The sequence below is a fragment of the Scheffersomyces stipitis genome, chromosome 6, assembly GCF_000209165.1.
Source record: "Scheffersomyces stipitis CBS 6054 chromosome 6, complete sequence".
In the NCBI taxonomy this organism is placed as follows: domain Eukaryota; kingdom Fungi; phylum Ascomycota; class Pichiomycetes; order Serinales; family Debaryomycetaceae; genus Scheffersomyces; species Scheffersomyces stipitis.
Window position 1 is genome coordinate 1,521,019 of NC_009046.1, and position 24,660 is coordinate 1,545,678.

Sequence of the window (24,660 nt, forward strand, 5' to 3'; positions counted from 1 at the left end):
ATAATTAGTCTATAATTCATCTTCAAATTCACTGTCTGAGTCTTGCGTGTTTTCTTTAGTTTTTGTAGGGAATGGCATACGTACAGCAATACTCTCATCATAGAACGAGCGTGTTGATATTGACGGCGACAAATTGACTGATAGGTCGTGGAAATAGTGATTTCTGGGCTCGTCCTTATCAACTTCTTCAGTAGTGATAGATGAACTAAACGTTATAAGATTGTGAATTGACTCTATAGTTCGTACTACTTGGATACTAATAGGTCTCTCGTTATCTTGTCCTATCTCCTGCTTTTCAATGCCGTCAACAAAGGATTGCAATGACAACACAAGCTCCACTATTGCCTCCTTCTGTTTCTGACTCAAATTGATACTGGAAACAGTCAACTCATACAATGTCTGAAGCGAATCATGAATTCGTTGGCTGGATACCGCGGTATCAAGTCCAATATTGCTCTCAACAATTCTGTCATAGTTATCAGAATCGATATTGTTACGGACAGCACTTCGGGGTTCATTAGCATCACTATTGATATATTTGTTGTTGGTTTTCTTAGCACTGCCCATCTGTGAACGACTGTCTAGGACATTTTTATTTCGGGTAGGAGAAATCAAAGAGAGTCCTCTCGTAGGGCTGACATGAAATGCGTCTGGCACTTTCCGATATCCCACTGAGAATATCAGTGATGTAGATGACATTTGGAAAGAATACACCTATTTTTGTAGTGATTGATAGGAACACAAGAAAACGAAGAATTCTACGAAACAAGATTTCGCAATCATGTGTCGCTAATTTTTCGCAGCTCTGGTACTGTTAGTGGATGATGGCTGGTTATGGATTGAGGACGATTGGTGACATAGAATTCCACTCAGAGAAAACTGTCCTGATGGAAAGTACTTTGCATCTACTGATATAAACTATACAATTTAGTTCTTAGTCGTAACTCGGCAATTACCGACAAAAAAGAAGAGCCGATTGAAGCCATTGATAAACCGAGAGAAGCGCACACTTTGTGAGAAGCCGTACAGAATTTATCAACACTTTGACTCAGAATTTTTATAAAATTCACACACAAGCACACATAGAAGTTCTACATTTGAGCCTCACGATGTCATATAAAGGTTTCCACCATTAAACCACTTCTTGACGTAGAAATCACAGCCAATTAGCTGTACTCCACATTTCGTGGTAATTTTCAGGCGCATCACTATCGGGAAAAATATATGCATTACGCAGTCGTACTCCTTAGAATTTGTAGATATTTATTGTTCTTCTGTCCATTAACACCTTTCTTCTGTCTGTATTTTTTTAAATTGGGTATTCTCTTGTATATCTTTGTTGCTTCTTCAATTCTCATCCAAATCAATCCAAGTTTATTCGGTCAGCCATTAGTCCAGTGGTCCGTTCCTACAATCCATCCTCCACAACCAATTAGTTTCACATTTCATACAATTCGCATATCACATCTTCTTTTCTAGCACCCGTAATTCTATATGCTCCCATAACATGGCCAAACAGCTCTACCTGTGTTCGCTAGCCGAACTCAAGTTAGACCTGCAGCGTTTCCACAACAAGAACGACATAAAGCCCTGGCTCCTGGAAAAGCTTCGTGAGATAGCCGGACTTCAAATTGTCATCGAGCGTTCAGATACTTCCAAAATCGTTTTCAAATGTAAAAACAACGCCAAAAAGGAGATTGTAGAGGCAAAAACATCGAACTGCAAAGTGGCTTCACGTCGCCAGATCACATGTCCCTTCAGAATTAGGGCCAATTTCTCCCAGAGAAGCCAATGGTGGGCCCTTGTAGTTATCAACGATACCCACGACCACGAAATCCCTGGAAAAGGCATTCCAGTATCGCCAGCCAGCGGAGAACAAGGTCATACTGTAAACTCAGGTAATAGTTCAAGTAGTAGTATGGAGACGATCAACCAGAATACTAGAAAAATCGATACTATGGAAATAGACAGCTTGAACAATAACATGAATAACAACATCAACAACATTAATAACATCAACAATAACAACATCCACAACATCAATAACAATATAAACAGCAATAATAATGTGAGAAATATTGACCATGTATCAAATGTCTCGTATAGTCCCAATGGAGTGAACCATATTCCTATTAATAACAACCATAATGTCAATTATTCTTCCCACAATAGCCCAATCAACATCAACCATTCCTCGAACCACAACGCCACGATCAGTCATATAAATGCTGTTAGCCATAGTCGGTACTTCGAGTCGCCTACTGACAATCCTGCGTTTGTGCATAACATCCTCAACTCAGATGATCCAGTTTCGTCTTCTTCTCATTCTACGAAATCATCGTCTTCTGATGTTTTTAGTCTCATAGGATCATCCACGACGCTTAATTCGACAATGCTATCATCTCACACTACGCCTCGTGACAATAATAACTCTATCTTTCTGAATGGACTAGATGAATCGTTTTCTCCCTCTAATGCAATTTTGAACAGTTCGCCTAAGAGAAAACGACCTTCTGGATCACTTCCTGGATTCAAAAGTAAACGAGTCTCTGATATTCCGAAATCTAGCCCCAAGATAAAACTGTTGTCTCTGTCTGAAATGGTGATGTTGGCATCATCAACTGCTGGCACTCGCAGCAATAATTCTGTATCTAACTCTAATGCTTCCACGTCTACAAAGAGAGCAAAGCAAATGGACGATGTCACTCTGATGATGCGTAACGAAATCAATTCCATCATCCAGCGCCATCTAATCAATAACAAGGGCCTCAAGAGGGACCAAAAGCTTGCAGTGTTGGATTCACTCATGTCGCAGCTAGTTGTAGATCATGAATTGTTGAACAAACAGCTTTTGAACCCATTTGAAAACTCTCATTCAACAAAAAACGCCCATTCCGTGGACCACTCGCTTGTAAAGAATAGAGAACTTGACCAAGTTCTGCTGCTGCTGAATCTGAATCACTTGTCACTAAAAAAATCTGCGTTTAGTAACTGGCTCAATAACCCCAACCAGGTACATACTGTGGGTGGAAACCCTAGTGCTAACCTCATTCCATTATCACCATTATTGAATGATTCTGATACAGAATACAACTCTAGCAACACTGCATCCTTGAATAACAACTCCATCGATACGTTGACTCATCTTCCACCGAATATCACACCTACTAATGTGATGTCTGTAGTCAATTCTCATTCTTTGTCCAACTTCAGCAACTTTGTTACTCCAAGTCAGGTTCTGCAGATTCAGAACCAGAACCAGCAGTTGCCGTCGTTTAACTCGATTCAACACAAGCTTCCGCTATCACCTGGTGGTAGTGGTGGTGTCACTAGTAGTAGTGGAGTCAGCAGTGCGTTGATTCCTCCCATCAGTAACTCTATTCCCAGTACTACTTTGAATCCTTCCCATCTCTTGAAGTCCAATACGAAAAGTTTGAACTTCAATTCTGGCCAGCCATCGTCTTTTTTGACTGAAGCCAAGAACAATAGCTACTTCACCAGTCAGCTGTTCAGTAGTAGCCATACATACAGTGGAGGATTGGGCCAGTTTAGCACTTCTTCGTTACTTTCTGGCTTGAGCATTCCGACGGCTCAATCGACTTCTGCTAACAATAACAACAATATTAACAATACTAGTCTTGCTTTTGGTAGCAGCAACATTCTGACAAACATTGGCTCTGGCTCCAATAGAGACAATCTGTCAGTCGGAAACACCTCCAATCTCCTGAGTCTGGGAATTCTTAACAATGTAGGCAATTTCAGCGAGTCTGGATGGTGACTACGTTTTTAACGATTACCGTTTCAATTCTTCGACATCTCGTTTAATTTCAATTTTAATTCTGATTCTAATTCTAAATCTAATACTAATTTATGGTTTCATTTCTTGTGATAGTTTGGTGAAGTGTTTATAGAGCGAATATAGAAAGATAATGCTGTAAGTAAAAGAAGGCGAAAGTTAAAGTAGTCTATGAGATATACTGCAATATACATTATTACTTAAGTATTCCACCATATTTCTGGATTGATATCAATCCTGGAATACGAATTAATTTATTGAAGTGGCTGCGAAAAGATAGAGTTGCTATTATAGACACAGTACTCCACAGTAAATAGTCGAGTAAGCTATTTCACAACAACTGGCATCCATATGTCTATAGTATTACTAATCTAGGAATATTCACTATGGCTCTTGCTTTCATATGCTTAATGTATTTCAGCTGACTCACCAATTTTGACTCATTCCAGAGATAACCAGTATGGAAATCGTGGTTCCAGTCGCACACATCAACATGCAGGTGCAAAAATACATCACCTAATCTCTAAAAATAATATAAACGCATGGAAATTGTGAATTTTCCACTGCCTATCTCTCTTCTTCGAAAATCTATCCAAAAGCAATTTAGACGATTTCTTCTGGAGATTCAGCCAATTGGCCCGCTACAATCGTTCTATTCTTCATGATCCTGGTTCTGGCCTTCCGGCCCGTTTCCTCTGGCTCTTCGTCTTTTGCTAGCCAACTCCAACACTCTACCCTTGTAATTCCAGCCATCTCCATTGGAAACATTCCCCAATTCACTGTGGACTTGTTGATCCATACGTTTGATTTCGTAAAGATTGGGACTCTAGACGACTCCTTCTTGTACCCATTCGCATCTCCCGAAGATCATGCTACCAACAAACCTGTTGCTCACGGAGTGTCCAACGCCATCGAGGTGTACTACAGTGATAAGCTTAACAAGACGGTGATCCAGCAAAGATCGCCTATCATACCCAGCTTTATTGCCACTCATGTCAATGATATCATTTTGCCATTTGTGGTCAAGTCAGGTTTCGATAAAGTGGTTATCTTAGACTCCTCAGATGCCGGGCTTGTAGAACACATTACCCCAGGCTCGATCCAGGTATATACCAATGAAGACTTGTTGAACAAGTCGTTGGAAAGCTTAAAATTGCTGAAATACCTGGATATATCACTTCAGGAAACACCATATGAACACTCCAGCTATGTGCGTGCCTTGATAGCAGCACTTGACTCATCTCCTGCCCATTCACATGCTGAAGTTAATGTGCTTGTAACTTACGTTTACGAAGGCGACAACTTCGCTGATAGTGAAATCTTGGCCAACAAGTTGCTCAATGTCTTGGAGATCGATCATATCAAAAATTGGACAAGACCAATAAGCTGGTACGGTGCCTACGGTGACAAGCCTGTTCCTTCAGCTATGGAAGAAGGACTATTCGGTTGAACTAATATACGATACTACTATGAACGATAACTATGAGCGAGAAGTATGAACGACACTATTGGACAAACTTTGAAAGATCGTTTAATACTAAAATAATAATAATACAGAATACTGTTACTTAATATATATATACTAATGATAGTGCTTTTGGTTCTTTTCAGCCATCTTCAGCAAGTACTCGTGTAATCCTATGCTGTTGATATCACTACTGGTGGCTATCTCCTGTTTGATAACAATATGTTGTTCCTGCTGTTGATGCTGATTTTGAAGCTGCTGTTGATGCTGATCTGGATCTTGGTGTTGCTGTTGTTGAAGCTGCTGCATAGTATTTCTGTCAGTATCCTTCATCGCAATCTCATGACCTTCAGGGCCTCTCTCATTACTCACATTATTATTTCGAATGTAGCCTAGATTCGTCATGAACTTCTCCATACGGGTATCCCTCTTGACAGAATCGTTGTCAACCATGAAAAGATCAATTTCTTCTCTTGATGAGGGCGAGGCCAAATGCGAAGAAAATCGGGACCGTGATTCAATTTCGAATACAGGTTTTGCCTTCGACTTGGACATTTCACCAATTGATAAATTTGACTTTGTTCTGTCTGCTGAACTGATATCTTTGTCAGGAGAAATCGAAGACGGGTTATTCAACAAATTAACAAGGTTGTTTGACGAAGGAGAAGCTTTAGTATGAGGAAGAATTGAGGTGTATGATGTTGGGGCTTGTAGGGGTGGTTGCAACGAGTACCTATTTAGGTTTGATTCCATGTGATCTACTCTTTTCCTTTTCTTTTTGGAAGTAAGGTCATTAGACATGGTAGCTAGCAAATCATCTTCTACGTCATTCATGATCTTATATAGGTCCCATGATATTCTGCAGGGAATTGAGATCAAAGCAGCGTTGACTAGGAAACTTCTAAAATCCTCACAATGACTCTTTTTGACTAACTCGGAATTCTCTCCCTCAAAGAGCATCATCTTTGGAAAGTTAAAGGCCATGAGAATACAGTAGTCGATGAAAGGGTAGTATTTCAAGTTCTTCAACGAATTAACATTGATGATCTTCTTGATTGACTTAATTGCCTTAGTGTATTGTAAATCACGAGAACGTACAATCTTGTCTTTAACTGTATTTCCTCCTGGAGATGCCTTCAAAGCACTTAATCTGACAGCCAATACACACCATGTTAAATCTCTAGCCAAATGTAAGAATGCAATCATAGGAGGAATTTTGCTTGGGGATTCGTAGCTTTCAAGATAACAGTAGTCTGGCAACAGCGTAAACCATTCCTGGAGACTCTTCTTAAAATATGCAATGGTCAATTTATTCGAATTCCGTCGATCATCTGGAGTGATTTTGATATCAGGAACGTCTATTTCTTCCAGGTCTTCCAACATTCCTTGAGAGGTGTCTATAGTTGAAGTCAAGGCCAAGTTCAATATTGAAATAACTTTGATGAACTCATTGAAGGTCAGTAAGAATCTTCCACTGTTCAATTGAATAGTTTCAGGAGAATGAAAACACTTCCAAGCTTCCCACTCTTCCCATCCCTCGTTGTTTATAACGGGAGTTGGCCAGTCCATAGCCCTTACCACCGGAGATCTTCCCATTCTAGCAGCTAGCAAGGTGTTAACTATATAGACTGTAGCCCAAGTTCTTTCTCTATTGATGTTATTGAGAGTTGTAGAAGAATTGGACTTCCTGGATGTTCCAGCATCGTCGCTAGCAGCAGCAGGCGTCATCAATCTGACATCGATAGCCATTCTGGAACCTGACGAAATCAAAACCCAGGAGAAATCCCATTGGCCAAGCTGATAGAAGTAAAGTCCCAAAAGTACCTGAGCCTGGATAGTCTCGATTGTCGAAGTGAATGAATTTTCAAGTGCCATGATGGCATTCTTTGCAAAGGAAGCTGTGAGTTTATTGTTGCTACTGGCATTTGCCGCAGATGTGGATGAACCTAGTTGGCCTAATGCCATGATAGCCCAAACCAATGCAATCATGGTGCAGTCTGAACCATGTAATTTAGATTTGTCTGTCTTGCTATTGAAAGATTGAAGATGGTGTACTTGTCGCAAGATGGATACACGATCTAGCATGGGAAGCCAAGTATGGTAAATTTGAAAATAGCAGTCGACCACTTTTCGGATATTATCCGGAAACTGGAAGATCTCCATGGGAAGCTTAACTGTATTAGAAATCGCAGCAGTAATAGCCGCAGATGAAACGTTGAAAATAGAACCTACACGAAACGGATTCTTATGGCTAACAAGCAATCTATTGTTGTATTGTTGAACGGATTTTATAGTAAACCCCGAAATTAACGAAGATAATCCATGGTATTGTAGGGCCACAGGCTCCCAATTATCAGCAGACTCTTCGAGTTCGTCTGAAATGAACTGGAAGATGTCGTCATTTAGGAAGAAGGAAGGATCGTTGATCAAGCTGAAGTCCTGTGGGCCTGCTGGATGACCCACTTCAAAAATGGGATTGTTAAGCAAATTAGCGAGCAGACTATTTGCTGCTGTTGGCTCCAATTTGACATTTGCCTGGTTTTCCGAATCTTGAACAGAACTTTCAGTTCCATGCAGCTGTAGCTGCTGCTGACTATTCTGACTGACAAGGGAATTCGAAGGGTTCAGCTGACTTGCTATTGGCAACTCACTTGGTTGTGAACTGACGGATTGTAATGCGGTCGTCAGAACTTTAGCCTCGTGTATTACTTTGCCATGTTCGACAATGAACTTGTTGAGGAGGTGCGATATTGAATGAGCATCCCATAGCACCTCGAAACGCCCAATATTTTCTATAAATTTAGAAGACTCTTCTGGGTCTGTCAAAGAGGTCATTATCCGTTCTTCTAACGACCTGCCGTGGTCCAGATCATTACTTAGTATGCTGGCAAAGAGTGCTTGGAACATTAGTACCTTCCTCTCTAAATCATGGATGTACCCAGTAGGAAGACCTCTACGCTTGGCACTTTGTGTGTAAGTACACGTCATATCCATCAGCATACAAGTGGAGCATTTCGGCGACTTTCCATCACATCTAGCCTTCTTGGACCGACAGTAGTCACACGCCTGTCTGACTCTTCTCTTTTTTTGAGAATCGTCAGACATGGTTTACTGTGACTCTGTATAATATTTCTATTTTCTATTTGGAAGATCTAAAAATCTTTCTGAATACGCTTTGTTTACGTCTAACTACGAACTTCCCACTTCCAAGATGATGCGTTCTTCTATTTTATTGCGGTGTGTTCGAAGGTCTGGTCAACTTGATTTCTCCACAAAGAACAATTGCGCCGGTTAAGGATTATGCCGGGCCGGAAAAACAAAATTTTCTGAACTCGATGTCTGGGATGCGCCTATGATTATGCACTATTTGTCCGGGGTCTTATCGAAATCTAAAGCAACAATTTGGGCAAAGGCGAGATGTGGAGTTTTGGGTGCGATGGCCAACCTTTATAAATAAAGGACAGCACGCAAGAACGGTGACCTATTAAATGAGAAATGCACATTTCCAAAAAATACAGCCTTGTCTTCAATATAAATACAAAACCCATCTCAGCCGATCGATGGTTCACAGCGAATCCACCTGTACGGATTGGTTTCCCAAATAAGCATATCCTTTGTGCACCTGATACGGAATTAATAATTTTACGACCATATCACGAACAATAGCTCATGTCTTTTTGGCTGAAAATGTCTCTTCTAAAGTAGACGTAAATATCTTGATGGTTTTTTATTCTCGAAATATTCGTCACGGTGCATCTGAGATCTCAACTAAAACTTGGTCGTCACCACCTCATCAGCTCAGGTGGCAGGCGCTGTAGACTCAAAGCCACACTCCTATTCAGGATGAATATTTGGCTACTTCGAGGATCTTAGTAATCGTTACTAACTAAATAGTTAAATAAAGAGCCGAGAACTGCGAAAGACAAAGTGTGACATTCCAAATTGGGATAAGCCACTTAGTCAACTACAGTTTAAGCTTCTTTGGCCGATGTAACATGATTCACTAACGACCCCCACATCAGTACAGATGGCAGCTATTATATTGCCATGAGTGATTGGACGTGAAAAGAGAGCTTATGGCTGTGGTAAAAGCTTTAAGCAAGGTGCATGATAGTGCAGTTTAAATCTGCACGAAAGCGCATCGAACATTTACAGCGGGTAATCCTTTATTCTGAATTTTATTATACATTTACGACAGTGTGTATTTGAATGTGACATTTTCACATTTTATTCAGGAGAAATTTCACCGTATTTTAAGTTTCTCAATTGCTAAGCGTATAAAACTCACCGGTGACCGGTTCTTGTTCCAGATAGGAAATCTTACCGAAACTTGCGCCCGTGTTTGCGTTTGGGTATCAGTCCTAGTTTCATTGTTACGTTTATGTTGTTAAAGGTCTTCGTATGTATTATCTTAGTAATGTAGTTTATAGTAAATACATATGAATAGATTATGCATAAATGATCTGATATTTATTCCCAGATCAGATTTCGATGGACTTCAAATTTGGAGACACCTCGAACTCCGCTTCAGTTTTGCTCTTAACTTCCTCGACGCTGGAGGAGGGGTCTATTTCTATCAACACCAATTTTCCATCAACCACATCGAAAACGGCTAAGTCGGTGATGATTCTGGAAACACATTCCTTACCAGTCAATGGGAATTTACACTCGTTTAATATCTTGGCCCTACCCTTCTTATCTACATGTTCCATGACAACCACTACTCTTGTAGCCTTGGGGTTGCTCACTAAATCCATGGCACCTCCCATACCCTTAACTCTGCCTGGTAAACCCCAGTTGGCCAAGTCTCCCTTGGCTGACACCTGTAAGCCACCAAGGATCGTCAAATCGATCTTTCCTCCTCTTATCATCCCAAACGATTCTTCGGAGCCGAAGAGTGAAGCACCGGGAGCAAGTGTCACCGTTTCCTTACCTGCGTTGATCATATCTGGGTCCTCCTCGCCTTTCTTGGGGTAAGGCCCCAAACCAAGGATCCCATTTTCTGACTGCAAGGTGACATTAATAGTGTCAGGCAAGAAGTTGGGGGCTAATGTGGGCATACCGATTCCCAAATTCGCAAAGGAACCATCTTGGAATTCTTGAGCAGCTCTCTTGACGATCTTCTGTCTTTTCAATTCTGCTTCTGAAACTTCTGAAGAAGCATTCTCTGTAGTTTGCTCTTCAGAATATTTGTGAATCTCAATTTCTTTAGGTGTAGAAGATTGTATGACTCTATCAACGTAAATAGATGGTAAATGGACGTCTTCAGGAGTAATTTCGCCTGGTTCGACAATATTTTCTGCTTCAACAATAGTCAACTTGGCATTTCTGCCCATGACCGAGTTGAAATTTCTCGAGGCTCCTCTGAACCAGCAGTTCCCTAAAGTGTCTGCCTTGTATGCTTTGACAAAAGCTACATCACCAACAATAGCTGGCTCCAATAAGTACTTTTTACCATTAAATTCTCTAACCTCTCTGGGAACACTCGACTTGAGTACCTTCGTCCCTGTTTCATCGTATCTGACAGGTAACTTTCCTTCTTCCAACCAAGTTCCCACACCAGTAGGCGAGTAGAAGGCTGGAATCCCTGCAGCACCAGCTCTGACTCGTTCTGCAAGGTTACCTTGTGGAGTCAATTCAAGATCGATTTTTCCAGTCAAATACATCTTCTCAAATGTTCTGTTTCCACCAATGTAGGATGAAATCATCTTGGTGATTTGTCCTGTGACAAGCAACTGGGAAAGGCCTCTTCCATCCAACCCAGCATTGTTCGAAACCGCAGTGATATTCTGAATATGTGATTTTTCTTTCAAGGCATTGATAATTGTGTCTGGTACTCCACTCAACCCAAAGCCTCCAGACAATAAGGTGATATTGGACTCGATACCTTCAAGAGCTTCGTCTGTAGTTTGAACCACTTTCGATCTAGCAGTAGCCAAATGTCTGACTACGACAACTTCGTAGCTGACAGTAGTCCGTATGACCGATCTGAATAACATTCTTTGCGTAAAAGCTTATAGTCCAGACAAGATGCTTTGCCTGCTGCTCGTCTTCTGTGTTCTGAATTCCTCAGAAGCGAGATAATGTTCTTCTGGACTTCTTTTATATATTGTACAAATGCCTGAGCGGGTGCGGATAATGGAATATGCGGAAATACAACAGAGTACCCCGGAAAAAGAAGCCCCGGTCAATGGACAAGTATCTTTCCCCTTAAAAAGCGAATTTCTGCTGACTAGATGTCACAGACGGGTGCGTGTGTATTTGTGTGACTCCCTGAGTTTCTTATATTTTTACGTAGTTTTCAGTTTACTGAGATTACTAAAGATCTCATCTATGCGGTTTATTTATGAATTCTGGGGTAATTTTATTTATCCGCACTTCTACATACATTATATTTTTCATTTCATAAAACCTGGGTGCAAAATAAGTTGCGGAAATAGGCGACTTCAGCTGATTGAGTGTATCTCAATATTATTGGCGAAACATATTTTAAACATGTTCTCTGCTTATTTAGGCGAACGTATCTCGGTTTCCCGGGTCTCCTTCCTCAGTCCAATGGTGCAGCCTCTGGAAGTCCATCTTCGTTGATGGTAAATCTGACATTCACCTTCTTTAAGGCTTCTGTATTTTTCTCTTCTACTAACTTTTTGGATTCTGCGGCAGTAATGATTTTGAAATGCCATTGTAAGAGCCAGTCGTCTTGTTTCATCCCGTATTTTTCTGCTCTGTCCTTTCCAATTCTGTCCAACTCAAAAAGTAGAGGAGTCTTGACTCCAAAGACAGCATCAGAAGTCTCATAGGGATCACCCCTGTGATACAATGCTGTCACCAAACTATCGTATCCTTCCTTTTCAATAATGAAATGAATATGTGCTGGTCTATAAGGATGACGCTCAAGCTTCTGGAGTAACTTTCCTACAGGTCCATCATGGGGAATTGGATATGGTACAGGTTTGGTAGCCTTAATCACGAATGATCCATCAGCTTTCGACTTGTATATTCCTCTCATATCTGGGCCACTTCTATCAATGTACTGAGTATCATAGAAACCATCTTTGTCACAGTGCCACAAGTCAATAGTGGCACCTTCAATAGGGTTACCGCGAATGTCAGTTAGTTTTCCCTCTATTAAAAGTGGTTCACCTTTATCTGCGGAAGTGATGGAAGTTCCACTTTCATGTTCTTCAGCATCGTGGGTGTGGAAGGGCCCAAGCAAAGTACCAATTGTTGCTTCCTCTGGCTTTGGATGGGAGATGCTATCTACTAACACAGAAAACCCCATAATATCAGAAAGGAGAACAAACTCTTGTCTTATATCGGAAGACATTTTCCCAGTCTGAGTCAAGAACTCGATTCCAGCTTCCCATTCTTTAGTAGTCAATCTCGTTTCTCTGGCAAAGTCGTGGAGGTGTTGGACAAGGCTGTTCAATATAAACTTGAATCTGGCATTGTTATGTTGAGAATTGATGGCTATGGTGTTCTGGGTGATGGTTTCATCACTCATATCTACAATTTTCAACTTCTGAGAGGGCATGCTTTATACAATTGTGGAAAAACTGAGACTGAAATGACAAAATAAGATCAATTTGTGGTTATTAGGGGAGTGGATCTACGAAATAATCTACAGAGAGACGTCTACTTGAGTTTTATATCTACGAATCAATTACATTGTAGGGTGTGCTTCAATCTAAATCAGTAAGGAATTTGTAATGGTGAGGAAAAGAGTTTTTCCGACATAGTGTATGGATAAACAGGCAGCCGAATTTGAGCGTTTTTGTGGGGTAGAGTGAGGGACCGTATTTGACAGACTAGACTGGAAGACTCGGACCGGTGAGCTTCTTGCTTCCGATAGGAAACACTGTAGCGAGATTCCTTGAACCGTATAGAGTCTGAGGTTGGAAGAACAACTGATAGGAGGAAGTAGTAGCAAGAGACTTCTTTGTAAGAAAGGTGTGCCCGCCAATAGAAATCCAGAAATGTTCATGAGGAATTGCCAATTTGCGAGGCGAGTCTTCCACTCTATGAAATGTAGTCTTCAATAATCTTCGATATCGTCATAGCATCACTCAGAAAGGTCCCTGGCCATTTGCAATTTCTTGAAATACTCTAATCTACAAGATAGCTATACGTTTATGAATTCGACTTCTATAATCAATATGTACTAGTAGTTCAAGGCGTACTCTACGGAAGCAGTGTAGCCGTAGACACCCAATCCGCAAATTACTGCTACTGCCTTGTCGCTCAAGTAAGACTGGTGTCTGAATGGTTCTCTCTGGTGGACATTAGTAATGTGCACTTCGATAAATGGAATGGCTGTTCCCAAAAGGGCATCCCTTATACCCACTGACGTGTGAGTATAAGCTCCAGCATTTATTATTATGAATCCTACACCCTCTTGCTTGGCGAGGTGGATACGATCGATAATGAAACCTTCGGTGTTGTTCTGGTAAACCAACACTTCAGAGCCATCTTGTTTGGCAGTAGCCTGGTTCTGAGCCGCCTGTTCAATATCTTTCAATGAGGTCGTTCCATATTTTTCAGGCTCTCTGGTTCCCAACAAGTTCAAGTTGGGGCCGTTGATCAACAACACTTTCTTAACCATTGCGATATGTGGACGTGGATATATGAGGTCGTGCGAACGTATATGCCAGTAGACAATTAACAGTTAGCGTTCTTCTGCTGGAGTTCAAAGAATAGTACTACTTCGAACTCTGTAGTGAAATTTTCGTTGTGGGTCTTATGACTCAACTAGCGCCTGTATGGAGGAGAACACGAAGGAAGACACTGAAGACAGAGAGAAACAGAGATTGACAAAGAGATGGATATATGAAAGGGGAAATATGAAAAACCGGGAGGGAGAAGCAGACAATATAGAATACACCAGCTAGCTGGATTAGAGAAGAAGTGTGGAACAAAAAAGTTAGATTCTCCAGCGACAAGAGCGAAGACTAATGTTGGTTTCTTATTCGCAGCTCAGACGAAGTCGTATTTTGCTAGCGCGCTATTCCGTCGCTATTTCTCGCTATTTCTCGCTAGCTCCCGCTCACCTCAACTTCCCTCACTATTTCTCGCTAAGCTCTCTTGTCTCCTCAAACTTTGCTATTCTCTGCTACTTTCATGGAAATTGTAGAATTCTCTCTCTCCATGTTGTTTTCTTCCATTTTTCTTTCACGGTAACTTCTACACAGTTGCTACTACTCGTCAATACCTCCGAGTTTCCGCCTCCCCTCTGCCTGCTTTAGCCTCTCGGACTCCTGTATAGCACCGATAGAGCCGGATGGTTTTGTGGAGTAGGAATTGCTCTTAGCCACACTGACAGTCGGAATATATATCCGTTATTGAGGCTGCTTAGTAACCCAAACTTTTCCACCACAGTATTTATATTCATCCATCCCAACCCCATAAATACCCAACGATCGCGTATCTGGATTGCGTATACGTGAAATACAACAAGGGAAAAACTGTGTTTTCACAATTAAGTCGTTTCGTTCCATTCCTCGAAGCTTTCACCGATTCCTTACTATGTCGGCTCCCAACAGTAAGACAGCCGAGAGACCTGGTTTGGAGGCACAGATCCAGAGAAACCCTCATCCGGACTTCCGCAAGGTTGAAAGGGAAAGACCTCCATTTGAATCCGATATCTCGTGGAAATACACCCAAATTCCCAAGACGGACTGGAAAATCGGTGATGGGGCCAATGACACCGAGTGGAAAAAGCATAAAAAGATCCAGATTGATCCTTATGGAGACCTGAGAAAACCTGTGGATAACTACAAGACGCTAATCAGTGCTGTAACACCAAGACCAATTGGGTTTGTTTCCACTGTTAATCGCAAAGGCGAGAGAAACTTGGCTCCATTCTCGTATTTCTCAGTGGTTAATCACGATCCTCCACTTTTCACGATTGGCTTTTCTGGAGGCTTGGATAACCCCAAGGATTCAGCCAAAAACGTCATTGAGACTGGTGAATTGACCATCAACATCATCAGTGAATGGTTTATAGAAGCTGCCAACTTCTGCTCCACTAACTCTCCGTTTGGAGTAGACGAATGGAAGTTGTCAGGTTTGACTCCTGCAGAGTCCACTATTGTAAAGCCTCCTCATGTTGCCGAATCTGCCTTTTCTATAGAAGCCAAGTTGGTCACCCACCACGAATGGAAATCCAAACTTGACCCTAACAAGTCTACTGGTACCTTGGTTATTGTGGAAGGTGTCAACTTCCATGTTAGAGAGGATGTCATCAACGACGACTTGAACATCATCGACATCGCCAAATTGAAACCCGTTTCGAGATTAGGAGGAATCACCTACGGTAGATCCATTACTGGGTATGAGAGCTTGAGACCAGATTACGAAAAGGATGTTGTTAATGTGAACAAAATTTAGATATAATGTGAGAAAATCTGATTTATACAAACTATTAGATCAAATAGAGAAAGCTATAAACGAACATCGTGTAATATTAAAGTATTTTATGTCATATCCACTACATAAAAGCTGGACCAGAGTATTAGATAGACCAATATGTTGAAAATCTCACCGAATAGTCTATGCATTTTGCAACCATTTTCTAACTTTATGGTTAGATAAGAAAAATACCCATGTAGGCAAGACGCATTTAGAGGTTCCGTAAGGATAACAAATGCAGGCACTCTTCATATAAAGTGCCACAAGGTTTGTCAGCCATTAGTAACTTGACCATAGTGGGCGAAGGGGTCACCTGACTTAATCAATAACGATTACGCTATCAGAACAATGAGGAAATAATATAAAGGTAGCTGCGAAATTCTCGATGGCTGCGAAATCAGAAGAAAATCATTTACGTACAATAAGTAAATATTGAATTTCTTTCTTGTGAATATGTCTTCCCCTGATATTGTCAAAGTGTTACTGTATCTTGTTCAGGAGTCGGAAAATACCTCTCTTGAAAGATATACTGCTGCTGCCCTAGAATCTTCCGAGGTCTACACTCAACTTCAGCTCTTGAAATATATGCTAACCGTGAGAAGTCCAGATCCACCATTACCAACAGAAATCAATCAGGATATAAATAGAATACTTTTTCACCGATCACATAATAAACTCTTTACTTCGAGGCACTCTATAAAAGAAAAGCTCCGTTTTGCTGATTTATCTCCAAAACTATCCATTTGGAAGGGAGATATCACCACTATTTCTGATGTCACAGCCATAGTAAACGCAGCGAATTCAGCCCTTTTGGGCTGTTTCCAGCCTAGTCACCGTTGCATTGATAATATCATCCACGCTGCCGCTGGGCCAGATTTACGTCGTGCTTGTTATAATCTTGTTGAGCAAAGAGATTTTACTCAAGAACCAGTCGGAAGTGCCCAAATTACGCCTGGATTTAATTTACCTGCCAAAATGGTAATACATACAGTTGGTCCCCTGCTTCTCCCTGGAAGTGAACCTAATCAAGAAGAAATATCACAGTTGGCAGCTTGTTACACTTCTAGTTTAGCAAAGTTGGAAGAACAAGAAGAGGACGGGAACGACAAGTCGATTGTTTTTTGTTGCATTTCCACAGGCTTGTTTTCTTTTCCAAATGATATTGCTTCAAATATTGCAATAGAATCTGTGAGAAATTACTTCTCTGAACATCCACACTCTTCTATTTCTGAAGTTATTTTCAACGTATTCACTGAAACGAATCTCAAGTTGTATCGGCAAAATTTTGCTGAATACCAAGAGAGGGAAATTCTTGTGCCAATTGAACAACCCATATTTGAAACACATCACCCAATTATAGAAGTTTCGAAAAAGTTAATTCAAGATACAGATTACCTTATTGTTAGTGCTGGGGCTGGATTGTCAGCTAGTGTGGGACTCGATTACTCTTCTAATGAAGTGTTCGACAAACACTATAGAAATTTTAAAAAGTACGGACCAACAAGGCTCTACGAGACAATCGGTCATCAATGGCCATCTAAGCTAGTAGAATGGAGTTTCTGGTTCCATCATTATGAAACTGTTTCCCGTTGGCCAGCATCTGAGAGCTATCAGAAGTTGGTAAGAATGTTGAATTGTGCAACTAATTCCTTTGTCATTACAAGCAATGCAGATGGCTTTTTTATAAAGAACGGATATGATCCTAAGAAGGTTTACAGTATCCAAGGAAACTATTATTGGATACAGTGTCCAATAAAGTGTACACAAGATTCTTTCAGGCCTATGGATGCTGAACTTCAGAAAGTTAAACCATACATTGATCTCTCTACGAACTTATTGATGGATTCCTCTCACATTCCAAGGTGCGAGAATTGTGGACATATTATGACTATGTGCCTCAGGGGAGGTTGGAAATTTAATGATACACCCATGGAGACAGAGAAAAAGAAGTATAAGGAACTTTTGAATAAAATAGTGAGAGAGAACCAAAAAGCAGTGTTATTAGAGTTTGGAGTTGGTCTCAACACTCCAAGTGTTTTGAGATGGCCCAATGAAGAATTGGCAAGTGAAAACGAAAATAATTTCACTTTGATAAGGGTTGGTAATGGTCCAAGTAGTACAGTGCCTATCGAATACATAGAGAAGGAGAATTTCATAGTGATAGATGCTGATGCCAGCGAAGTGATCGACTTATTGGTTTCTTGAAATTCGAAAAAAAAAAGTCCTAGCTGAGGAAACTAATGTTTAAAAGTGCAGTTTTGGTTTTTTATATTTATGTACACTCATATGTATACCATTAGTAATTTATTATAAAAGCCAGATATGAATTGTTTTCAGATGTACGATTCCCCTATTTGGATATATCAACTATTGCAGAGGTCTCATTATTTCGCAGCCAAATGGTGCACGTGACCTCATCGAAAAAATTCAAATTTGTATGCCAGAGCGATTCCAAATGCTTAATGAATTTTTCAACTTCTTCAAACTTGCTGCTCTTATCTTCATAACAACCATACAAACACAAAACATGTCAGTTGTCGGCTCGCTAATATTCTGTACCTTCTGTGGTAATCTTTTGGACGCTACCAGCAGCACCAACGAAATAAAATGCGGTTTGTGTTCTGCTGGATATCCTAAATCTAAATTTGCCAACTTGAAAGTTGTAACGACTTCGTCAGAGGACGCCTTTCCTTCCGTTTTAAAGATGAACAGATCCGTAGTGAAGACTTCTTTGAAGAAGGATGAATTGGACGACGGTGCCACCATCAAGGAAAAATGTCCTAAGTGTGGAAACGAAGAAATGCAATATCATACATTACAGTTGAGATCTGCTGATGAAGGTGCTACTGTCTTTTACACATGTACCTCATGTGGGTACCGTTTCAGAACCAACAACTGATCTAGAAGAAAGGTTGTATCATTGTACTATAGAAGAGCTCGCTCTGTTTCGCATAGACCTCATAATATAAGCATACTGAGAGTAGATGAAAATGTAGGAAGACATTTGCAGAGAATTTCACACGCAGAGAGTACTTGAACTAGTTTCGATAATTCTTAAACCTTCGTATTATACATTAACCATAAACTGCAAACTATCTAATTGCTTTTGATGGTGGCATATTCCATCTCGGTCGAGTTCTCGTACTCGTACATGTCCAATGCAACCACAGCCGACTCTCTAACTACTGTTTCCTTGTCGTTGAGGAAAGACTCCAAAACTGGCAAACATTCATCTGTAGCAATGGAACCCAAAGCCTCAGCTGCTTCGTGTCTAACCATACCAGCTTCCGATTCGTCTTTCAATACTTTGATCAATGATGGAACAGTTACAGGGTTACACAACTGACCAAAGACGTAAGCAATTTCATGCTTAAACAATGCAGATTCATCAGCAAACCCCGAAGCAAGAGCCAAGCAGGCTTCATCAGTTCCCAAGTCTCTCAATCTGAACATTGCTCTGTATCTCTCAAATAATGGAGTATCCTGGTCGTTTAAGATTTGCTGTAATTTTTCCACTTTGGATTCCACATCGGTAGCCATTGGAGGGGCTGGGTCAATGGAGGTATAAGCAGAAGTTTCCAACTTTTCGGTCTTGGAAGCCTCGGACTGTTCCCATTTTATTCTTTCTATGGCCAACTCACAGGTCTGTCTAATTTCAATCAAAGGATCGTTCTTAAAGTAGTCTTGCAATAATTCTAAGGATTCTACATCTCCAATAGCACCCAAAGCTTCGGCAGCTTCATGTCTAACCATACATTGCTGTTGGTCGTTCTTGAGCACATCCCTCAAGTATGGAGCAGCTTCAAGCTTCTTAGTTTGACCTAAAACGTAGGCGACCTCATGTTTTAACAACTCAGAGTCGTCTTGGAAGCATTCTGCAATGTACTTAAGAGCCTTGGAGACATCCTCAGGGACTTGAGATTCAGCTCCAATACATTTCAAGTTGAATAGAGCTCTGAATCTGTTAGCTAACTTGATGTCCCCAGATTTGTTCACAAGCACATCCCTCAACTGCTCCAAGGAAGCAGAGTCGATATCGATTTCAGTAGTCATTGTGGATTTCGGCAGCTTTTATTGAAGTAGGAAAAGTATACAAAAGTCGAATATAGAAAAAAAAAAGAACACAAGTGCAGCTTATTCTATTTTTCACCTTTTGATAATGCAACAGCGCAGGCTCAATCTGCTCATCATAAATTTTTTTCTGAAAAATCGTGCGGCTCACTTGGTAGCGCTTCTCCAGACTCGGACTTGGCCCCAGCAAACTATACCGTCACAGATGTTTCTTGCCAGCCTAATATAAAGACCATTTTGCGAGGTATCATACTTGATTTACACTTACAAACGCGGTATAAATCACCTTCTCTGATTTATAATGTAATTTTCGTTACGTTCTATTTGGCATGTTAGAGAAAGAAAGACTGAAAAATTAGCCGAATATTTGTACGACTTGCATAATGTGATAATTGATATACAGTACCACCGGTTGCAAATGTTTTTCAAGTTCATCTTAAGATAAGCACCACAAACAGTGTCTTAATGAAGATGGGAATTAAAAGAGTTGAAAGAGCTGAAATGTGCTTTTCGGATCTTTCAAAACAATTTTGATAATCCAGCAGTAGAAATAACGACTTGTTACGACTTCTTAATTACTCTGCACTTGGAAGTTCCTATTTAACTAAATGGGACTCCACCAAATATTGGAATGCCATGATAGAACTACTTATTGGTTTAAAAGTATACCTAAACTGACACAAACGATGCTGAAAGTTGGAAGTTCCTTAGCAGGATATGGACACTTCTGTCACATTCGAATATGGTAGCGCGCTATATTTCTAAGTGTCGCATATTTTGCCTTCCACACTATTCTATCGTCGACAAATGTCGCTGATATGTCGCGTCGATTTTTCTACGCGCCCACCGTGCGACATTTATCATGATTTGAAAAAATGTCTAGCAATGAAAGATTCTTCAATATTCATAGAATCCTTTTCTAGCATTCTCTTCACCAAAGCTACCCGTTTACCTCACAAGCAACATGGCTGCACCCGCTGGATTGCCGGACATGTCCAACGCCATTATGGCGCAAGACGAAATGGGAAGACCTTTCATTATTGTCAGAGATCAAGGCAAAAAGCAGAGAAAGCATGGGCTTGAAGCTACAAAATCGCATATTTTAGCTGCCAGATCTGTAGCCTCCATTGTGAAAACTTCGCTTGGGCCCCGTGGATTGGACAAGATCTTAATTTCGCAAGATGGAGATATCACCATCACCAACGATGGAGCCACTATCTTGTCGCAAATGGATTTGGACAATGAGATTGCTAAGCTTCTTGTAGAATTGCTGAAGTCACAAGATGACGAAATTGGTGATGGGACCACTGGTGTTGTCGTTTTGGCTGGTGCTCTTTTGGACCAAGCGCTTGAGTTGATCGAGAAGGGTATCCATCCCATAAAAGTGGCTAATGGCTTTGACGAAGCTTGTAAGATTGCTGTTCAACAGTTGGACGATGTTGCAGACGACATAAACATCAGCACCGAATCGTCAGACTCCAACCTTTTGAAAGCAGCCAAGACATCCTTAGGCTCCAAAATCGTTTCTAAGTCCCATGATCATTTTGCCCAGATGGCTGTAGACGCTGTTTTGGCAGTGGCTGACTTCGAAAGAAAAGATGTTGATTTCGAATTGATCAAGATTGAGAAGAAGGTTGGTGGTTCCATTGAGGACTCGAGTTTGATCCGTGGAGTTTTACTCGACAAGGACTTCTCCCATCCCCAAATGCCTAAACACGTAGAAGACTGTAGAATTGCCATTTTGACATGTCCATTTGAACCTCCTAAGCCTAAGACCAAGCACAAGTTGGACATTTCCACTGTTGAAGAGTTCAAGGTGTTGCAAGAATACGAGCAAAAGAAATTCCAGGAGATGATCGACCAGGTCAAGGAATCTGGTGCCAATGTTGTCGCATGTCAGTGGGGTTTCGACGATGAAGCTAACCACTTGCTTTTAGCCAATGGACTCAATGCCATCAGATGGATCGGAGGTTCAGAGTTGGAGTTGTTAGCCATCGCTACCAATGGCCGTATTGTGCCCAGATTCGAAGATTTGACAGCAGAAAAGCTCGGTAGGGCTGGAACCATCAAGGAATTGGAATTTGGTACAACCAGAGACCGCATGTTGGTGATTGAAGATTGTTCCAATACAAAAGCTGTAACCTGTTTCATCAGAGGCTCCAACGAGATGATAGCGGCTGAAGGAGTGAGAGCCTTGCACGACTCTATCTGTGTGGTGCGTAATTTGGTCAGAGACAGCCGTGTCGTCTACGGTGGTGGTGCTTCGGAGTTGACCTGTTCGATAGCTGTGTCTGAAGCTGCTGACAAGCAAAAAGGTATAGATCAATATGCATTCAGAGCATTCGCCGCTGCCTTGGATACTATTCCTATGACATTGGCTGAGAATTCAGGCTTGGACCCTATTGAAACGTTGTCAAGCTTGAAGGCTAAACAGGCTATCGAGAAGTCCAGTTATTTGGGTGTCGACTGTCTCGGAAAGGGCACTAACGATATGAAGGAGTTGTTTGTCGTTGATCCTTTGATCGGCAAGAAACAGCAATTGTTGTTGGCCACGCAGTTGACGAGAATGATCTTGAAGATCAATGATGTTATCATCAGCGGCAAGGATGAGTACTGATAGAATAATTGTAGTTCATAGTTCATGTATTTAATATACTATACACTGACAAGATGTAGTTCATTGGTCACAGGCAACAAAGATATTCTATTTAGACCAGGAAAAGGAGTTTCTCTCTACCTGAATTGTTGAAGCTCATATCTTATCACATTTAGTCTGTCATTGGGCTTCAGCATTTGAAAGTATAGTGAACTTAGTTATCTAGTTTACAGTAGGTACAGTAGTTAGAATGCGTACATAGTTAAGAAGAGAAAAGCTCAATTTGCACAATAGGAAATGAATTTTATTCTTTTAATAGAAGTAAAAGTCCAAAAACTTCTCTTCGCTGTTCTGGAGATCTACTTGATTGTTTATATATAAATAGAAAGACCATATTTTCACTATCATTATCCCATCCTTGTAGTCTTCCATTCTTAACTCTCCCCATACAAATCTTTGGTCGTGCCACTACCACCTCTCCCGGAAACAGAGGCACTGCCATTATAGGAGATTCTAATTCGAAATCATCTTCCACTTCTTTCCATTTCATCAACAATCGACGGTTTCGGAGACATCTGAAGTTATTCGGAGGTCGTATACATCCAATTGGAGACAAGTAGCGTACAGCTGAGCTTTTCTGCTTTTTCTATTGATTGGAATAGACAACTTTTAATAGTTCTATATCTAGGTTGGATACGTTGGAAAGCAATTGACTAGATTGTCACTACCAATTCTATCAATTGACATTACGTTTCAATTAATTCATCCCGAATCGCTTCGTTTGAATCAATTGCACCAAAATCTTCATTGCTTTCATTTGAGATATTGGTAATATTCAAATTTTAAGATTTTCTTCCATTGAAATTTCACACCACATCTTAAATTAATTTCCTACTAAAATGTCGTCAATGGGAACACCCGCTGTTGTCATGGACAATGGTACCGGGCTTACCAAGTTAGGTTTTGCCGGAAACGATTCGCCATCGTTTGTGTTTCCTACAGCTATTGCCACGTCGTCAGCTTCTTCCAAAGGTGGTAGAAACGCCAGAAATGCTGGAAATGTCGCTTCGAAACGAGGTTTGGAAGACTTGGACTTCTTCATTGGCGATGAGGCACTTGAAGCTGCCAACGGACCCAACTACGGCTTGCTGTACCCAATCAAACACGGTCAGATCGAAGACTGGGACCACATGGAAAGATTTTGGGAAAGCTCCATTTTCAAATACTTGAGATGTGAACCAGAGGATCACTACTTCTTGTTGACTGAACCTCCTTTAAATCCACCAGAAAACAGAGAAAGTACAGCAGAAATCATGTTTGAGTCTTTCAACTGTGCTGGTTTGTATATCGCTGTTCAAGCCGTGTTGGCTTTAGCAGCTTCGTGGACTTCTCCTAAAGTTCAGGACAGATCGTTAAGTGGTACTGTCATCGATTCTGGAGATGGTGTGACTCACGTAATTCCAGTGGCTGAAGGTTATGTCATTGGCACAGCCATCAAAAACATCCCTTTGGCTGGTAGAGACATCACTTTGTTCATCCAACAGTTGTTGAGAGACCGTGGAGAAGTGGACACCTCATTACAGACGGCCGAAAAGATCAAGCAGCAGTTCTGTTACGTATGTCCTGACGTTGTTCAGGAATTCAACAAATTTGACCAGTATCCGCAAGAAAAGTTTGCCCAATACATAGTCGAATATACCGAGAGAAAGGCTACTGTTGACGTTGGATATGAAAGATTCTTGGCTCCAGAAATCTTCTTCAACCCTGAGATCTGCTCATCAGACTACTTGACACCTTTGCCTACTGTTGTAGACCAGGTTATCCAATCATCTCCTATTGATGTGCGTAAAAAGTTATACAAGAACATTGTGTTGTCTGGAGGTTCAACAATGTTCAAGGACTTTGGAAAGAGATTGCAGAGAGACTTGAAGGGCATTGTCAACGAAAGAGTTCACAGAAGTGAGCAATTGAGTGGTGTACAGAGCAGCGGTGTTGATGTGCAAGTGATTTCTCACAAGAAGCAGCGTTATGCTGTGTGGTTCGGAGGTTCATTGTTGGCCCAGACGGCCGAGTTCAAGAGCTACTGCTACACCAAGAGCGAATATGATGAATACGGACCAGGTATCGTGAGAAACTTCTCCTTGTTCTCTGTGCCATAGACGGAAAGAGTAAAAGTACAACATTAGTAGAATAACAATGCAACGAATAGAAAAGTCCTAAATGTGATATTGTAGAGGTATACAGAACGTAGAATAAACAAACATGGATGAAGTCAGTGGAGGGGACTGGTAGTGGCTTGCGAGAAGAGGGTTATATATATAGATT

The 24,660-nt window shown here is 41.0% G+C and overlaps 13 protein-coding genes across 13 annotated transcripts; 7 read left to right on the forward strand and 6 right to left on the reverse strand. All coding sequences in view use genetic code 12, as the record gives it.

Annotated features, from left to right (window-relative positions):
• Positions 1 to 9: 9 nt before the first annotated feature.
• PICST_33138 (hypothetical protein) lies at positions 10 to 699 on the reverse strand (the record flags this gene model as incomplete). Its single annotated transcript, XM_001385957.1, has 1 exon — positions 10 to 699. The coding sequence occupies one exon, from the start codon at positions 697 to 699 to the stop codon at positions 10 to 12; it is 690 nt and encodes a 229-aa protein (XP_001385994.2).
• Positions 700 to 1,460: 761 nt separating this feature from the next.
• On the forward strand, positions 1,461 to 3,936 carry PICST_68205 (hypothetical transcription factor). Its single transcript, XM_001385607.1, has one exon. It carries the CDS (start codon positions 1,508 to 1,510, stop codon positions 3,776 to 3,778), a length of 2,271 nt encoding a protein of 756 aa, XP_001385644.2. The 5' UTR covers positions 1,461 to 1,507; the 3' UTR covers positions 3,779 to 3,936.
• A 575-nt stretch (positions 3,937 to 4,511) lies between these two features.
• On the forward strand, positions 4,512 to 5,246 carry PICST_48448 (conserved hypothetical protein; the record flags this gene model as incomplete). The annotated part of the gene is made up of 1 exon (XM_001385608.1): positions 4,512 to 5,246. A coding segment is annotated over one exon (735 nt), but the record flags the coding sequence as incomplete, so codon positions are not given.
• Positions 5,247 to 5,633: 387 nt separating this feature from the next.
• On the reverse strand, positions 5,634 to 8,366 carry QUT1 (fungal specific zinc-finger transcription factor; the record flags this gene model as incomplete). Its single annotated transcript, XM_001385958.1, has 2 exons — positions 5,634 to 7,821; positions 7,909 to 8,366. Coding segments are annotated over 2 exons (2,646 nt in total), but the record flags the coding sequence as incomplete, so codon positions are not given.
• A 1,376-nt stretch (positions 8,367 to 9,742) lies between these two features.
• OCA3 (3-oxoacid CoA-transferase Succinyl-CoA:alpha-ketoacid-CoA transferase) lies at positions 9,743 to 11,260 on the reverse strand (the record flags this gene model as incomplete). The annotated part of the gene is made up of 1 exon (XM_001385959.1): positions 9,743 to 11,260. The coding sequence occupies one exon, from the start codon at positions 11,258 to 11,260 to the stop codon at positions 9,743 to 9,745; it is 1,518 nt and encodes a 505-aa protein (XP_001385996.1).
• Positions 11,261 to 11,808: 548 nt separating this feature from the next.
• HQD1 (6-chlorohydroxyquinol-1,2-dioxygenase) lies at positions 11,809 to 12,795 on the reverse strand (the record flags this gene model as incomplete). The annotated part of the gene is made up of 1 exon (XM_001385960.1): positions 11,809 to 12,795. The coding sequence occupies one exon, from the start codon at positions 12,793 to 12,795 to the stop codon at positions 11,809 to 11,811; it is 987 nt and encodes a 328-aa protein (XP_001385997.1).
• Positions 12,796 to 13,422: 627 nt separating this feature from the next.
• Positions 13,423 to 13,863, reverse strand: DQD1 (3-dehydroquinate dehydratase 1 (3-dehydroquinase 1) (Type II DHQase 1); the record flags this gene model as incomplete). Its single annotated transcript, XM_001385961.1, has 1 exon — positions 13,423 to 13,863. One exon carries the CDS (start codon positions 13,861 to 13,863, stop codon positions 13,423 to 13,425), a length of 441 nt encoding a protein of 146 aa, XP_001385998.1.
• An 881-nt stretch (positions 13,864 to 14,744) lies between these two features.
• On the forward strand, positions 14,745 to 15,709 carry YWR1 (flavoprotein oxygenase). The gene has a single exon (XM_001385609.1). The coding sequence runs from the start codon at positions 14,784 to 14,786 to the stop codon at positions 15,645 to 15,647; it is 864 nt and encodes a 287-aa protein (XP_001385646.2). The 5' UTR covers positions 14,745 to 14,783; the 3' UTR covers positions 15,648 to 15,709.
• A 412-nt stretch (positions 15,710 to 16,121) lies between these two features.
• Positions 16,122 to 17,873, forward strand: PICST_62714 (conserved hypothetical protein; the record flags this gene model as incomplete). Its single annotated transcript, XM_001385610.1, has 1 exon — positions 16,122 to 17,873. One exon carries the CDS (start codon positions 16,122 to 16,124, stop codon positions 17,871 to 17,873), a length of 1,752 nt encoding a protein of 583 aa, XP_001385647.2.
• A 322-nt stretch (positions 17,874 to 18,195) lies between these two features.
• Positions 18,196 to 18,567, forward strand: RPA12 (DNA-directed RNA polymerase I subunit A12 (RPA12); the record flags this gene model as incomplete). Its single annotated transcript, XM_001385611.1, has 1 exon — positions 18,196 to 18,567. One exon carries the CDS (start codon positions 18,196 to 18,198, stop codon positions 18,565 to 18,567), a length of 372 nt encoding a protein of 123 aa, XP_001385648.1.
• A 157-nt stretch (positions 18,568 to 18,724) lies between these two features.
• Positions 18,725 to 19,758, reverse strand: PPL1 (phycocyanin alpha-subunit phycocyanobilin lyase). The gene has a single exon (XM_001385962.1). The coding sequence runs from the start codon at positions 19,719 to 19,721 to the stop codon at positions 18,765 to 18,767; it is 957 nt and encodes a 318-aa protein (XP_001385999.1). The 5' UTR covers positions 19,722 to 19,758; the 3' UTR covers positions 18,725 to 18,764.
• Positions 19,759 to 20,684: 926 nt separating this feature from the next.
• CCT5 (T-complex protein 1, epsilon subunit) lies at positions 20,685 to 22,405 on the forward strand. Its single transcript, XM_001385612.1, has one exon. The coding sequence runs from the start codon at positions 20,704 to 20,706 to the stop codon at positions 22,354 to 22,356; it is 1,653 nt and encodes a 550-aa protein (XP_001385649.2). The 5' UTR covers positions 20,685 to 20,703; the 3' UTR covers positions 22,357 to 22,405.
• An 829-nt stretch (positions 22,406 to 23,234) lies between these two features.
• On the forward strand, positions 23,235 to 24,553 carry ARP3 (actin-related protein; the record flags this gene model as incomplete). The annotated part of the gene is made up of 1 exon (XM_001385613.1): positions 23,235 to 24,553. The coding sequence occupies one exon, from the start codon at positions 23,235 to 23,237 to the stop codon at positions 24,492 to 24,494; it is 1,260 nt and encodes a 419-aa protein (XP_001385650.2). The 3' UTR covers positions 24,495 to 24,553.
• Positions 24,554 to 24,660: the final 107 nt, after the last annotated feature.